This window comes from Rhinichthys klamathensis, unplaced genomic scaffold (genome assembly GCF_029890125.1).
Source record: "Rhinichthys klamathensis goyatoka isolate OS25496 unplaced genomic scaffold, OSU_Roscu_1.1 h1tg000111l_1, whole genome shotgun sequence".
In the NCBI taxonomy this organism is placed as follows: domain Eukaryota; kingdom Metazoa; phylum Chordata; class Actinopteri; order Cypriniformes; family Leuciscidae; genus Rhinichthys; species Rhinichthys klamathensis.
The window spans coordinates 6,804,373-6,820,613 of record NW_026606649.1 but is presented as its reverse complement, the minus strand read 5'-3'; the positions used below and the strand labels follow the sequence as shown (position 1 = coordinate 6,820,613).

Sequence of the window (16,241 nt, the reverse complement as noted above, 5' to 3'; positions counted from 1 at the left end):
ATATGCTGTTATTTTTCCATGGAACACACTTTAAAATTTGTATCATCACAAATCACAAATGATTCTTTACTATACTAAAAAAGTTCATGGTGACTATGGGCCGTCACACCCCAAAAAAAGGTCTTAATTTCTTTCCTTTTTTTTGGAAAGAAATTAATACTTTTTATTCAGCAAGGGTGCATTAACTAATCAAAAGTGACAGCAAAACTTTTACATAAAAATATTAAGCAGCACAACTGTTTTCAACATTGGCAATAAGAAATGTTTATTATTAGGGCATATAAATCAGCACGCTGGAATGATTTCTAAAGGATCATGTGACACTGAAGACTAGAGTAATGGCTGCTGTAAATTCATCACAGGAAGAAATCACATTTTAAAATATATTAAAATAGAAAACTGTTATTTTAAATTGTAATAATATTTTACAATATACCGTATTTTGAATAAATAAATAAATGCAGCAGAGCTTAACCCTCTGGGGTCCTTCATTTCAGAGTCACACTCAGGACCTTCGGGTACAAATGGGCCGGAAGGGTGGGATTAATATTTATTAAAAAAAAATCATCTTTTTTTTTTTTTTACTTGTTTTTTATAATATTTTTTCTTTTCTTTTTTGGTGTTTTGAGATAATTTCAAAAATAAAAATGATTTATAATTAATATTAATGCAATAATTATGACCCATTTTTTCCCCATTGAATATAATAGAAATTTAAAAAAAATATTTTTATTTTTTATTTTTTTTAAAGCTGTATTTCATTTTAGAGTCAAGCCTAGGCCTCATGAAAGCAATTTTTGAAATGAGATGGATGCCATCTGGTGGACAAACTGAGCATTTTAAAAATTCAAAACCCATATGTAATCTGAATTTATTAGTGTGTATGTGTATAAAAGTGTGTTTGTGTGTGTGTGTGTGTGTGTGTGTGGATGTGTCTGTTTTGCACTCTTGATGTTTTATAGATTCACCCCTTCACTGTTGTGTGCTTTTTTTCTGGATCGTGGCTGATTTGTAGTTTGTACGCACAAAATAACTCTGTATTTTCACATTTTTGCCAATTTCCCATTCATTTCCTATGCAGGTCCATTTGGACCCGAAGGTCCTGAGTGTGACTATTTTTTTTACAACCACTTAGACTATTCAAATCCTGTCCCCAATTTTTTGGGGTGTTCATATGCCAAGTACCAACAAAGTCACCAAATTTCGGACCATTCCGATAAAGCAATGATTTAAAAAATATATATATTTAAATGCTTCGGGTCCATTTGGGCCGAAGGACCCCAGAGGGTTAAGAAAAAAAAAAAGTCCAATCCCAAACTTTTGAACAGTAGTCCATATGACTTTTGCTCTAGCCTTCTGAAAGTATACGATAGCTTTGTGTGATGAAGCTCAGACTCAGAGGCCGTTCAAATTAAATGTGGAGAATAATACTTTTAATAAATTGATGACATCTTCAAATAAACTGTCAAATATGGCATCTAATATGCAGTTTTGACATTTGGCTAGCAGTCAAGCAACGATGTCTGATGTTGTTGATTTCCATCGAGGCTCCATTTTTGTCAGATAGACGTGAGACGTTTGTCTGATCATCAACTATTGTATGGCTTTCAAAAGACCTGCAAACAAAAGCACCATAAACGTATCTCCTAGGACTTGTGCGCTACATTGTACAAATCATATGGGCTGCTTTAATGGTGCTTTTGTAGTAAATACTCCACAGAATAATTCTTAAATGAAAACATCACATTCTCACAGCACTCGGAACAGTGTTTTGTAGCACCAGAACACAGCATACGGCCCTCTTTTTTCACAACTATTTCTCTATTCTGTCCATTTTTTCCACATCTACTGACACCAGTGATCCATACCCATTCATCTTTTTGAGCCTGAGTTGGCCAGTGGTTCCCGGCGGCTGGTTTTCAATTTCACAAGCGTTTCTTGAGGCGAACATCTCACTGATCTCCACAAAGGTTTTGTTCTTTGTTTCAGGGATGATGAAGTAGACGTAGGCTGCCACCCCCACACACACACCACAGAACACCAGGTAACAGAACGCTCCAGCTGACATCTGAAATACAATTCAAATCTGGGATTCAAATCTATCATTTGAACCTGGAAATGAACAATAAACTTGTCTCTCAAATTAGCCTGCTGACAACATAATTTGCAAATAAATATACAAATGTCCGCAATATACAGCGAGCTCCCTAAAGAAAAGATGTACCTGAAGGAACGGAAAGACAAATCCCACAGTGAAGTTTGATATCCAGTTGAGAAATCCTCCTACAATGTAGGCAGAAGGTCGATGGGATTGTTTAAAGAGCTCTCCTGTCATGAGGAATGGGACACCAGCTGTGCAGGAGCAAACATAATGGCATCAAAGTCATATTAATAAGATTTGAAGTCATTTAAAAAGCAACACAACTATATGATGAGTTATGAAGCATATAGTTAGTACATGACTCAACATGTTCTTTTGCAAACAAAATACAAATATACTCCTTCACCAGCAGGTGACACTAGTCTATCATATAAAAGGCTTGATCGTAGCAAACCTTGGCTTCATTTTAGAATTTGTATAATTAGCTGCAGCAGTAAATAACAATAACATCTATTTACAAGCAAAGTGCATTAAACCATGTCTGACAGAGTTTATTTTGCTAGTATCATTCCATAAATAGAAACTTATTTAAAACAAACAAATATTAAGGGCAACTTTTTTGATTATAATATTGAATATGTAAAATTATAATGAACATTATAAATTCACATTATAACATGCTATAGTGACCTCAATAAAACAACCAAACAACCAAGATGTACATGAAAATGAGAAAAAGAGAAATTCCTGTTCAGTGAGATCCTCACCAGGCCCAATGCAGAATCCAGCGATGATTCCAACCACACAGGCCACACTGATGTACCGCATAAAGGGTAAATGAGCCTAACCAAAGACAAAAGTACAGGAGATCAAAATATATAAAAGAAAAAAGAAAAAAAGAAATTCAAAAGTTTGAGGCCAGTAAAAAAAAAAAAAAAAAAATCCCAGAAAGGATGCAGTAAGCTGATCAAAAGTGAAAATAAAGACTTAAATTCTTACTAAATAATTATGTTTCCATCATGGTTTTTCACAATAATATTAAGCAGCACAACTGATTTCATTGGTCAACATTGGCAAAACAAGAAATGTTACAAATCAGCATTTTAGAATTATATTTTGAAGGATCATGTAACACTAAAGACTGTAATGACCGAGTAATGAGCTTTGCCATCACAGGAATAATCACTTTGCCTGACAGCGGGAGTGCCTATTATGACCACCAGAGGGCACTCCTCCCATATCCTTTGCATTTCGATCATGAACTACATTTCCCATAAACCTTTGCCTGGAATACATCCACCTGCATGCAGTCGCACCAATTTCACACTATTTCTGCTTTTATTGTTTTTTTCGATCATATAAATGCTACTTTGATGAGCAGAAGAGTTTATACTCAGACACACACACACACACACACGGTTTTGCTATCTTTGTGGGGACTCTCCATAGGCGTAATGGTTTTTATACTGTACAAACTGTATAATCTATCCCTTTACACTAACCCTACCCCTAAATCTACCCATCACAGAAAACTTTCTGCATTTGTACATTTTCAAAAAAAAACATAATTTAGTATGTTAATTAATCCATTTCCCTCGTGGGGACCGCTGATTTCAGATTTTACTATTTAAGTGGTTTTACAAGATAAATCTTGCTAGACTTTGAAATTTTCTGAAAGTACCTTTAAGATACAATTAGTTATAATTAATAACTAATTAATACTTAAGTGTCAAAATTCTCGAGGTCATCGAGACAAGAGCAAGTAAATATTGGTGATCATAATTACCTGTAACATGAGGGAGAAAGTGATTCCAGCACAGCACAAGCCCATAAAGCTGAAGCCACCAATCATCAGAGGCCTCCTACCCACACGCTCTATAGTAAAGCACTGGACAACATTCAGAGAATAATCAGATTATGAATTACTCCGTGTTACCAAGGAGCCAGTAATATTATCAAAGGTTAAATTTGCCATGCTCTCAGCGCAGAACCTAATGTATGTACAGAACAATCACAAATGCAAAAAACAATGTAACATGGTTTCCTAATAATTACGGTATGCCTTTGATGTCAGTTCTGACATGTGTTCTCACCCCTACGAGTCCAGCGATGACCTCTATGGCTCCAGTGCCAACGGTTGTGTACTGAATCTGAGGAGCAGGAATCCCGGCATTCTCAAAGATGGTATTGGTGTAAAACCAGATCTAGAAATAGAAACCAGGTGTTCCATTTTATTATCTCAAATAATGTCATTGCCATTTTATGGTAATTGTCATCACCAGTAACACTGTTAAAAACACACACCGCATCGATTCCGGACAGCTGCATCCCGGCATTGACCACAATGACTGTAACAAGCTGCCAGCGAACAGAGGGATCCCTGATGAGCTGCAATACTGAGACAGTGTCCATTGAGGACAAAGAGCGCTGCTCTTCCTGCATCTCCTCTACCTCAGCCTGGATGTTAGACTTGGTACGGTACCACTTCAGTGCTGCAAAGAGGAATCAGAATCTGAGCGTCACTATATTAGAGTATTGGCTCATCAGATCATGTCAGAACACCAGTGAATCAGAACAGCAGAATACAACAGATCACTTTGGACTAAAGAAGTATGCTTAAAGTCCTTCATGTTAATACATTTATGTGGTGTTTCTAATATGCTTTAAGATAAACCAATTCAAAAGTTAACACCATTGCTGAGTATTTTGCTAAGTATTACAATGCTGGCCTACTTACACTCAACCCTGCAAGACCATGCTGTGAACCAGCTTCACCAACTCCGTTTAGCTTGAAACCAGCACCATACCAGCATAAACCAGTCTGGACCAGCATGGAATCCATGCTGGTTTATGCTAGATTTTTCAGCATCTTAAGGAACTCGACATGATGTTAAGGCTCATAACATTATGAGATACATTTTGCCATGATGACATTATCAAAATCATCCCCTTAAATCATGCGCAAATATATCATAATTCTGTATGGAAATGTCTTCTACTCTTCTCTGATCCTGTCACATTCTTTGCTGTCAGTGAGTTCTCCACCTGGTAGCTGCTGACTGATGGGCCTTTGTAATGGCGCAATTATCTGAAGAGATTACAGTAAGGACAATAACTATAATCTTATGAGAGTCTCCTGGTCTGGCCACTAATCCCTCCAACACAATTCAATCAGCTTTAATGCAGTGAAGTGAGAGGAAACATTCAGAATCATTTCTTGGAATCCATTCTTTTTACGGAAGATTTTAAGTAATTTTTTTGGTTTCAAACTTGAAACAACAGAGGATGCAGTGGTCAATGTTTTCCATGCAATTGCAATGAATGGGCACTGATACAAAAGCACCAATAAAGGTATCATCACACTAGTCCAGGCAACTTATGTGCTGTATTATAAATCTTCTGAATTTAGACAATAGCTTTCTGTGAGACAACATTTTGTTATTCACTGATAATCTTCAATTATATTCTCCAAAAAAATCACCTTTTGTGTTCTAGAAGAAAGATTTGGACCAACATCCACCGTCTTGATGGAACCACATCCGAAATTGCATATTTTCTGATACTTCTCTTGAATCCGGCCAACCCAACACTTCATCACAACTTCTCCATTCAGCTAGGCTCGTCATCCATAACTCCATCAAGGTCAGCTAAGAACCTTGGGGTTGTAATTGATGATCAGTTGAAATTCACAGACCACATTGCTAGAACTGCCCGGTCCTGCAGATTTGCCTTGCACAACATTAGGAGGATCTGTGCCCGGTTGCATAAAGCACCTTAAGTTGATTTACCCTTACCTAAGAGAACAACTTAAGGGTGTTGCATACACTCAAAAAAATGATATGTTGGCTTTACTTAACTTTTTTATGTAAACAGGTTCCACCGGTTCCACATAACTATGTTTCGTTAAACAAACATAATATGTTTATGTAACTTCAACATCATGGAATTTGGTCATTTTAAGCGACCCAATTGAACTCTGAGCTAATGAGTTAATTAAGTGAATAACTGAGTGATGATTGAGCATTATTGAAGACACCTGATGTTAACAAGCAGAATCTCTGAAGGAGAAAAAGGGAATGTTTACGTCACCATTATGGAGATAAGTGTGTGTTTTAGTTGGGCTCTTGACCATTAACTTATTAACTTTAGATTTTGTTTGGTTGCTGTACATGAGTTATAACAGCCGGAGGAACAATAAACAAAGGTCATCTGATGGTGTTGGTTGTGTTTTAACATAATCATTATTTCACAATCGTTTGACCTGAGTCACTCAACTTATTTTAAACCGAATTTCTGAGTTAAGTTAACCCTTCGAATAATAGCAGCATTGTCATTGTAGAGCATACTATTTTTAGACTTTTCAATGAAATTCAAATGATCAAATCAATAAATAAAAAAGAAACTTCCTAAAAAATATTTTGAGTAGGCACACACAGACATCAAGAATCAGCCTGTGAATCTCAACAATGGTGACAATTATAAAGCATGTTGCAGTGCATTCTGGGTGCCACCAATCAAAACTCATGTATGGCTCCCATCATGCATTGCTGCATGAATAAATAATGAGCTTATGATCTGTTTGTCAGCATTGCTGAGATTCATATGCTGATTCTTGATGTCTGTGTGTGCCTACTCAACATATTTTTTAAGAAGTTTATTTTTTATTTCTTGATTTGATCATTTGAATTTCATTGAAAAGCCTAAAAATAGTATGGTCTACAATGTCAGTAAGGTAAACTTAACTCAGAAATTGGGTTCAATATAAGTTCAGTGATTGAGGTCAAATGATTGTGAAATAATGATTATGGTAAATCACAACCAACACCATCAGATGACCTTTGTTTATTGATCATCCGGCTGTTATAACTCATGTACAGCAACCAAACAAAATCTAAAGTTAATAAGTTAATGGTCAAGAGCCCAACTAAAACACACACTTATCTCCATAATGGTGACTTAAACATTCCGGTTTTCTCCTTCAGAGATTCTGCTTGTTAACATCAGGTGTCTTCAATAATGCTTAATCATCACTCAATTATTCACTTAATTAACTCATTAGCTCAGAGTTTAATTGGGTCGCTTAAAATGACCAAATTCCATGATGTTGAAGTTACATGAACATATTATGTTTGTTTAACGAAACATAGTTATGTGGAACCGGTGGACCCTGTTTACATAAAAAAGTTAAGTAAAGCCAACATATCATTTTTTTGAGTGTATAATCTCTTAAACGGTTCTCTTAGGTAAGGGAAACATTTAAGTGTTTCACGACAGCGATCCTGGATTCACGTTATAAAAGTCTGTTGTTGCCATAGATACGCAAAACACTAACATGTCGGAATATCACGTGTCAGTCCAGTGACGCTATCACGCAACACCGCGTTAGCTCCGAACGTGGCGGCAGTTTGTGTTGTTCACCGTCTCATGCTTTGGCATTTGTTTAGGTTTTGTGAATGCACTTCTGGCTCTGTGTCTCGAAATACAGCGGAGTATATTTCCATAGCATACCTGTTTTCTTCTGTCATGATTCCTTTTAAAACACAGAATCAGCTCGTTCTCCTGTGAATTTTTTGTCGGCCACACACTCTCCGTGCGCACACTGACTTAACGTTGTGATAGTTTACATGCGAGTCGCGTGTAATGACAGACAGACAGCCGTCTAGTTTGAAAGCGATGTCAAATATTGCGCGTCGATCAAATCGGTATTCTTGCAACAATTTTTCATGGCTAAATTGGTCCAAAGGGTTCTCCCTATTCCCTATGATCTTCAGCTGGTTTCATAAATTCAGCCATGTCGTCTTATTTTTGTCCGCGTTACTCTTAAGGTTACGATTTCCAAACCTTAAGTTATACTTAGGGAAATTACCGTTAAGGGGTTTTATGCAACACTTAACGATTACTTAAGTGAAAAAACAGCATTTAAGGGAAATTCTAAGTGTTTATGACGTTTCACTTAAAAAAAACGTTAAGTAACACTTAAGGGTATTTTTCTGCAACACCCTTAGGTTTAAGGGAAACATAAGGGCGACTTAAAGGGAAAATTACACTTAAGGTGCTTTATGCAACCGGGCACAGGCCCTTCCTTACAGAGCATGCCACACAACTCCTTGTCCAAGCACTTGTTTTATCCAGACTGGACTATTGTAATGCTCTCCTGGCTGGTCTTCCAGCTTGCTCTGTCAAACCTCTACAATTGATCCAGAATGCTGCAGCCAGAGTAGTCTTTAATGAGCCGAAGAGAGCACACGTCACTCCTCTCCTCACACAATTGCACTGGTTGCCAGTTGCCGCTCGCATTAAATTCAAAGCACTGACGTTTGCCTACAGAACAACCACTGGCACTGCTCCCTCTTACCTAAACTCATTACTTCAGACTTATGTGCCATCCAGAAACCTGCGCTCTGCTAGCGAATGTCGTCTTGTGGTACCATCTCAAAGAGGCACAAAATCTCTTTCTCGGACCTTTACCATGGCTGTTCCCTGTTGGTGGAATGATCTGCCTAACTCAACCAGAGCTTCTGAGTCTGTAGCCACTTTCAAGAAACTGCTGAAGACGTATCTTTTTCGGCAGCACTTGATTCAGTAGAATTAACACTTTCTCTTCTCTTCTATACTATTTAAAAAAAAAAAAAAAAAAACTGCACTAAAATTAAACTGAGAGGGGTTATAGCACTTACATATTGTTGTCCTACTGTTAGTTTAACTGCTTCTACTGTTCTCATTTGTAAGTCGCTTTGGATAAAAGCGTCTGCTAAATGAATAAATGTAAATGTAAATGAATTAGTAATTACTTTGTGACCACTAAAAAGTAGCCTACATTCTATATAGTATGAATGTGTGTAGCATGAATGTAATCCGGATTTACAGTACAACATCCCTCATGTTGTCATTGTCATGTGACCAGCGTCAATTGGCTCGCTTAACTGTCATTCACAAATCCTCTCTAAATGGCCTCATGGGATAGTAAAGTGTCCATCGTTTGCACACTTCAGAATCTCGCCAGAAGCTGCAGAAGTCATCAGAGTACTTTTCACCTAATGTTTTATGAATACTGTGAATTCAGACATACTACTCTTTTTCAGCTACTAAATAGTAGGGAAGTATGCAATTCCGGATGCAGCCATGATTTAGATATTTGGGTGAACTGTTTCTTAAAGTGAGAAAAGTCTTTACCTGTGATAGTGGCATGAATGTTTCGCTTTTCAATCAACAGATATCTCGGACTCTCTGGAAACCACGGCAACAACATGAGCTGAATGAATGTAGGCACCACGACTAGGGAGAGAAACAGAGGCCAGTGCTCTTCCTGTGTGGAACAACCAAATGATGATGATAAGAAGAAGACTTCAAGCAATAACAGCTCTGTTTAACATGCGGGTACAACAAAAGTTACAAATATATCAATCAATATATCTGAAATATTCATAACAGAGAAAGAAAATCAAATGTTATAAAATGAAATAGAGAGGAACAACCTTGCCCAAGATCTCATGGAGTCCTAAAATCTGAGCGATAAACACTCCTATACAGATGAAGATGCTGGGCACGAGCCCTAGGAAGCCCCGGAGATTCTTTGGAGCAATTTCTCCCAGATACATTGGCACAACGCTGAGAGATATTCCTACAGCAGCACAGCAGAGGAGCACATATCAGTACAGCAGAAAAATACAAAAGATGAAAATTACTGATGGCACTAGAAATCTAAGGAGAAAATTCAAATCCTAGACAGAGTCAAGTGTAAATTTTTACGAAGGTCAGAGGTTTTCTTTCTAAGAACAGCGACACTGCGTCATGGTGTTGACGCTATGCGAATGTCTTCAGCATGAGCCAGAGTCTGTGTGTAATGACATGTGATGTGTAGTACACGCCAAGCCATTGGCCAAGGACGAAGTCAGGTGACGCAATGCCGTTCGTGATCAAGTCTATAAAAAACACCTGCGCAAAAGTGTCACCAGCCTCTTGTCTTCAGAAGCCGCTTTGTCTGTCACTTTGTATGTGTAACCCCTCCACCCGGGTCCCACTCGACCCGCTCCGAGCGGGGCTCGAACCCGGGTATCCGGGTGGAGGGGTTACATTGGTGCCGTGACCCGGATGGGAGTGAGGTTTAGGGGGGTGAGTGTAACGGAGGCCAGCTAGTAGTTGCTGTGCGAGTAAACCTCACTCCTCTGATCTCAAAAGGCTCTCTAGCGACAGATGCTAGAGGCTGCAGTCTTTAGCCTCCTTGTTAGAGCGCCTGACTCTCATGCCGGAGACCCGGGTTCGAGGCCCGCTTGGAGCGGGTCGAGTGGGACCCGGGTGGAGGGGTTACATAATGCAAAACACTCAGTCACTGTCTGTTCAGAGCAGGAGTTGAAAAAGAAGTTTAGGAGATATATCTCTCTGTCCCCCCCGATCTATTCCTGGGGAAGATGGACGCAAGATTTTCGCATGTGTTCTTTGTTTGGGAGCTGAGCACGCTCGATCAGCTCTCGAGGGGTAAGGTGATATTGCACCCTAGGCCGGATTACGTCCTGAAGAATGTTAACCGTTTTGGTGACCACATTTAGTTAAAAATGAAAAATTCCCACACACAAAAAAAGAAATTCATATAGATTTGGAATTGGCATGAGGGTAAATGATGACAGAATTTTCATGTTTGGCATTAAAGGCCTTAAATGAAATGAATTACCTGAATGTATCCCTGTAATGAAGCGCCCAATGATGATCATCTCTGGAGATCCACATAATCGGCTGAAACCCATCAGCCCTCCAGCGATAAACACCAGAACTGTGCTGTGTACCAGTGTCCCTTTCCTACAAATTAGGAAAATGCGCAAAACATTCAAGCACCTATAAGACTTTAGCCTGTATTTAGTGTAATGTATTAAGTGTCATTTATGTAGTATAAACCGCAGACTCTATACCTCCCAAATCTGGTAACCTGCATTCCCACTGTGAGAGAGCCAACCAGGCCTCCAATGGCAAATATAGACACAGTGACTGAATACATAAGCGTGAGAGTTTCTTCATCCACTCCTGACCCATTCCGCCTGACAATGGTTTGGTTAAAAAAGTCCTTTATATACTATGAAAAGAGCAAATACAAAGAAAATATGACATTGGGTAGCTCTTAATTAATACACATTTCTAATACCTTGTCTGTGCATTACCATTAATGCTTACACTATTATAATATATGATAGGCAGCGATATGAGATTCAGTTACCTAAATGATTTATACTAACTTATATCACACACTTAATAAAAAAAAAATTCTCAGTTGTTTGCAATCAAATTTTAATAAAATGGGCCTCTAGTATTATGTAATTGAATGATAGCGTAAAGAATGATAGCAAATCAAAATAGCAAGTCAAAATTACACAGTGCAGACAGATGTTGGCATAGATGAATATAATCATTGTAGAGAAAAATTCACTCTATTTTTTATATATTTGTCTTTTTTTTCATTTGAATTACCTTTTTTTGTGTACCCTTTTTTGCTATTGTCATATTTATTTAATCTAAATGAGCATGAATTTATGGCATACATTTTTAGCTTCTCCATTACTCTTTCACAAGCTGCAGTTACACAAGCTTTCAGTACGATCACGCTCTCATACTTCTAGTCAGGACTCGTGACTTGTTGGCAAAGGTACAGTAGGTACCATTTCAAGCCTTCACTGTAATGAAGATTTAATTATTTCATATTATTTAGCACTTGTGTAGCGCTTTTGACATCTGTCATAGTTTAAATAGCCTTCATTCCAATTAAATGTTATGTCAGAGGGCACATTTTAAGAGCATAATATTAAAAAGCCCTCAATCAACATCAGAAGAAAAGAAGTGAACAAACTGTGATTCAGTGTTTCATCAAGTAAGTGATTCAATCCAGCTGCATAAAAAAACAGTTAGTGTTACTGTATGTGAGGCTATGTGAAAACTTGTGTTTGTTGGTGTCAGTCACCTGAGCAGGAGAATTAACCACAGCCAGGTTATAACCATAGAGCATGGAGCTCCCAAAGGAAGAGAGGAACGCTACTGCCAACAGGGATGAGGTTAGATGCTGGAGAAACATGTGACAGACAACCATTTTTAATAACATTCCTTCCTGTTTTGAGATTGAAACTTTTCAGATGATGTCTGGCACTTAGATTAAGCACATTATATGTTTCTAACATGAGGTTTTTTCACAAAGGAGGCTGTTTTGGTAAGAATATGAAACTATATGAATATGAACAGACCTTTCTTTAATCACACATTCTCCCTATAAGCAGCTTTTGGAGTTCAATGCTGTTGGCAATGGTATAGGCAGCATGAGTAGATTACAGAAATATTTGCATTTCAATGCACACTGCAACAAACATGGAACAATGAAGTAAGAATTTTCTATCTGGAGTACAAAATCACAGTTTACGCATAAACGTGTTAACTTGTTTAAAAACAGTACACTGAGTCTGAAGTATTGGACTCTGGCGCTGATCCATTTAGCATGTGACTGCGTAAGCGTGAAAGTGGACCATGACTAGATCTGGCATGGGTGTTCACTGCCCAGGCAAACTGAGTTACAATAATTATCCTGCACATGAACTAAATTCTCAACACTATATCACAACCTGCTAAAAGTGTGAAAGCAGTTAAATGGAAGAAATTCTCAGCTGCAGGAGATGGAAGAACTGGAAAACTGAAAGCATGAAGGTTGGCATTCATGAGATGTCACTCGTGAATAAATAGTGTGTAAAAAGTGCAAAAATAGAAATAAACAGAAATTCCTTTGTTAATATTTTACAAACCATCTTTGTTCTGACTTATAGTGGTAGTATATTATAGTAGGAACGACTAATTGCATTATAAAATAAATTAGTAATGTATTGTTGGAAATATTTTTAAAAAGCAACTATGTTTCCAAATTTTCTCATGAGCTGTAATAGAGTAACAACATGTAAGCAGGCCTGGATGAGGTTACATTTAGTCAAAACTGTATGGGTGGGACCTTGACACAGGGCCCAAAAGGAGAACAGGGTTATCAGTAAGAGAGCTTTTTTTGGATCAGGCACAAGATGTTCACAAGATGCAGTAGAGTTCTGGATTTAAAAAAACCCCACAAAAAACAGCAACTTAATTTTCAGTGCATAGAGAAATTGAGCCATAACAGTATAAACCTTTCACATTTTGAGAAGATTTCACAGCAAACAGTGACTATAAGTCAATGGTTTCTTATAGTCATTTATAATGTGTTTACATCATTCATTCCAATAACTCCATTAAAAATTGCCTTGCCTTGCCTTGCCTTATACTTTTGTCGTCGTATTTTTGCTTAAAAAAAAAGGTTGTAATGTTGTGATTAATCTCTGAGTTTGGTTTGGTGTATCTTTTTTGAAGGATTTTGAATCCCTTCACAGAAAATGAATGGGAAATATAGTTCCAGGTCCACATGACAGCTTTCACGCAAACCATGCATGCTCTGTTTTGACTAAACTGCCCATGTGAAAGCCCCTTATAAACAAATCTTTATGATTTAGAGTTACTGTTTGGGTAGGGTTGTGGGTCCTGCTTACAAAAATATACATTTACTACTACAGTGATAAACAGTTTTGTTTTTTTCTGCCTGACAAGATGTGTCACTTACCTTTGCAGCCATTTTGCTCAATTCCTAGAGAGTTTCGCTAAAATACTTGGGAGCATTTACTATGCATTTATAATCTTGACCATGCAGCATGAATATGCATGGTCAAGTTTTCGTTTATTTGATGAGACAAATGCCAAATAAAAGACACTTTGGACCACTGCCTTTAAATTAATTGATAAGAACCATAAATTAATTTATAGAATCTCTAAAGAAACTTTCTAATGTTGGGCTTCCTTCGCAGAAGTGTGAAAGCACAAACCAGGTGCATGAGCCATTCTATGGCTAGTACCAATCTTTAGCAATAAATTGGCCTTTTTTGGGGGGGAAGAGATATTTAACTCTGAGAAAGAGCAGCAGTGTTAGTACAGGTAACTTAGGTAACAGTATAACACATGCCTACGAAATTGGGCATCATTAGCTCTAAGATACAGAAGAATATAAAAAGCGTTTATAAATAACGTTTTCTGAAAAATACATAATCGCCTACATCATTAGAGTCAATGGACGCCTGCATAAATCTAATTTTCTAAAGTTTCTAATTCTAAAGTTAGAATATGTTATCTGTCAAACTAAGACAATAAATATATATTTTTTAATAGGATAAATGCTATAAATAAACAGGCAATGTGCACTTCCCAAGTTGGGTTTAGATTAGTATAGCTAAAGTAAAATAAAGGCTTTACAAACAATCACGCGTAGGTTACAAAATAATATATATATTTCTTTATTGCCAATTTCTCCATGTCAATGCGATGGAATTCCACAGATGTCTCATGGCATGAGAGAGCCTTTTAATTTAGAGAAAACATATCATGTTTGATCGTTTTTAATGTTTCTCTCTCTCTCTCTCTCTCTCTCTCTCTCTCTCTCTCTCTCTCTCTCTCTCTCTCTCTCTCTCTCTCTCTCTCTCTCTCACACACACACATAACTATTGCGTTCTTTCAACGTCGCGTCAGAAATTAAAGACACTATGCTACAGCTTTTGCATGTATTAATACTAATAATAATAATAATGTGCAAAGTAAATTAGGACTACTTACCCCTCTAGATTTCCCATTAGGATCTATCAAAACCTCCTCTGCCATATGAGCACAAAAGAAAGCGACCCTCTGATTAAAACCCGAATGAGAGCGGGTATTGTTTTTCCCTAAAAACTTTATACCACCGGCATCCCAATGCAGGCTATTTCGAGAAAGAAGGCGTGCTGAATAATGATGCTCATTTAAGAGAGAGGAGGAAGAGTATAAGACGTTCAACCAATCACTGCTTGCTGTCAAATGAAGCTCCTCCTGCAAGTATTTCCCACCATTTTAAAAGGTCAAATTGTAAGACTGACATTGTCACATGTTAACAACCCGCGTGATTTAACTCTTTGTTCAAATTAACTGGACCTTCAATGCGTGAGTGGACACTAGGCTATTCAGCTTTTTTTTTGACAACCTGCCCCATAGGAAATAACCGAAGAGTATTAGCCTTCTCAAAGTGAACCATAAATGAAATGCAAGAAATAGTTGGCTATATTTCTGAAAATAATAATAATAATAATAAAAAATAGTTGAGTGAAGTATTTTATATTTCTTCTTTTCATTTCAAAATGCCATATCTACTTTCCCATTGAACGCAATTAACAAAGAACCACGATGGAAAGACACTAAATAGACATTTTTAGCCTATATTATTTATGTAACTTGCATCAAAACCCCAAAGCTTTGCATGAACTTTTTGTGAACCGTTTGTGTATTTAATCAGATTCAATAGGTTAAGTGCAACCACACAGTAGGCGCTCAGATAAAAGAAGACCAATGATTCATTGTTCTACTGTGTTAGATGTTTGAGATGACAGACTGATGGAATTGAAACTCCTGATCCCATGTATCACCACATCTAACTCTGAAATCTGCACATGAACTGTAACTGAATAGCAAAATTTTAAATTTGTAAATGTCTTGCGGTGCGAATTAGCACCGCTGTTTAAGCTCTCACGTGAAACTAGACTGCAAGCCACTATCTTAAAACATTAGTCATGGTTCGGTGACCTTTGCTTCGCATCAGGCCCACAAGGGCTTAAAAAGTTAGTTCACCCAAAAATGAAAATCCTGTCCTCATTTACTGGCCATAAAGTAATTCCAAACCTCCATGCCTTTTTGTGTGTGTGTATGTGTGTGTGTGTGTGTGTGTGTGTGTGTGTGTGTGTGTGTGTGTGTGTGTGTGTGTGTGTGTGTGTGTGTGTGTGTGTGTGTGTGTGTGTGTGTGTGTGTGTGTGTGTGTGTGTGTGTGTGTGTGTGTGTGTGTGTGTGTGTGTGTGTGTGTGTGTGTGTGTGTGTGTGTGTGTGTGTGTGTGTGTGTGTGTGTGTAGAACATAAAATAACATATTTTGAGAAATGTCTGAGCTTTGTTGTTGTTGTTATTCAATGAAAGTCATTGGTAACCAAAACTATAGCCTAACATTCTTAAAAATATATTCTTTTGTGTTTCAGGCTGTATAAATGAAGCCAGTTTCCTTTTGGAGGTGAATTATCCCTTCACAAATACTAA

General features: G+C 37.5%; 1 protein-coding gene across 1 annotated transcript; it reads right to left on the bottom strand.

Moving 5' to 3' along the window:
* Positions 1–1,466: 1,466 nt before the first annotated feature.
* slc2a15b (solute carrier family 2 member 15b) lies at positions 1,467–14,965 on the bottom strand. The gene is made up of 12 exons (XM_056254377.1): positions 14,747–14,965; positions 12,045–12,143; positions 11,005–11,165; positions 10,770–10,894; positions 9,577–9,722; positions 9,275–9,407; positions 4,406–4,593; positions 4,195–4,305; positions 3,888–3,989; positions 2,869–2,944; positions 2,225–2,352; positions 1,467–2,068 (listed from the first exon to the last, which is right to left on the bottom strand). The coding sequence occupies exons 1-12, from the start codon at positions 14,789–14,791 to the stop codon at positions 1,814–1,816; spliced, it is 1,569 nt and encodes a 522-aa protein (XP_056110352.1). The 5' UTR covers positions 14,792–14,965; the 3' UTR covers positions 1,467–1,813.
* Positions 14,966–16,241: the final 1,276 nt, after the last annotated feature.

Coding starts and splice junctions, on each gene's coding strand:
- slc2a15b (XM_056254377.1), bottom strand. CDS start 14,791: ATGGCAGAGGAGGTTTTGATAGATCCTAATGGGAAATCTAGAGGG. Junction 4,594..9,274: donor CATTCATGCCACTATCACAG/GTAAAGACTTTT, acceptor TCCTCTTTGCAG/CACTGAAGTGGTACCGTACC. Junction 2,069..2,224: donor TTGTCTTTCCGTTCCTTCAG/GTACATCTTTTC, acceptor ATTGTATTTCAG/ATGTCAGCTGGAGCGTTCTG.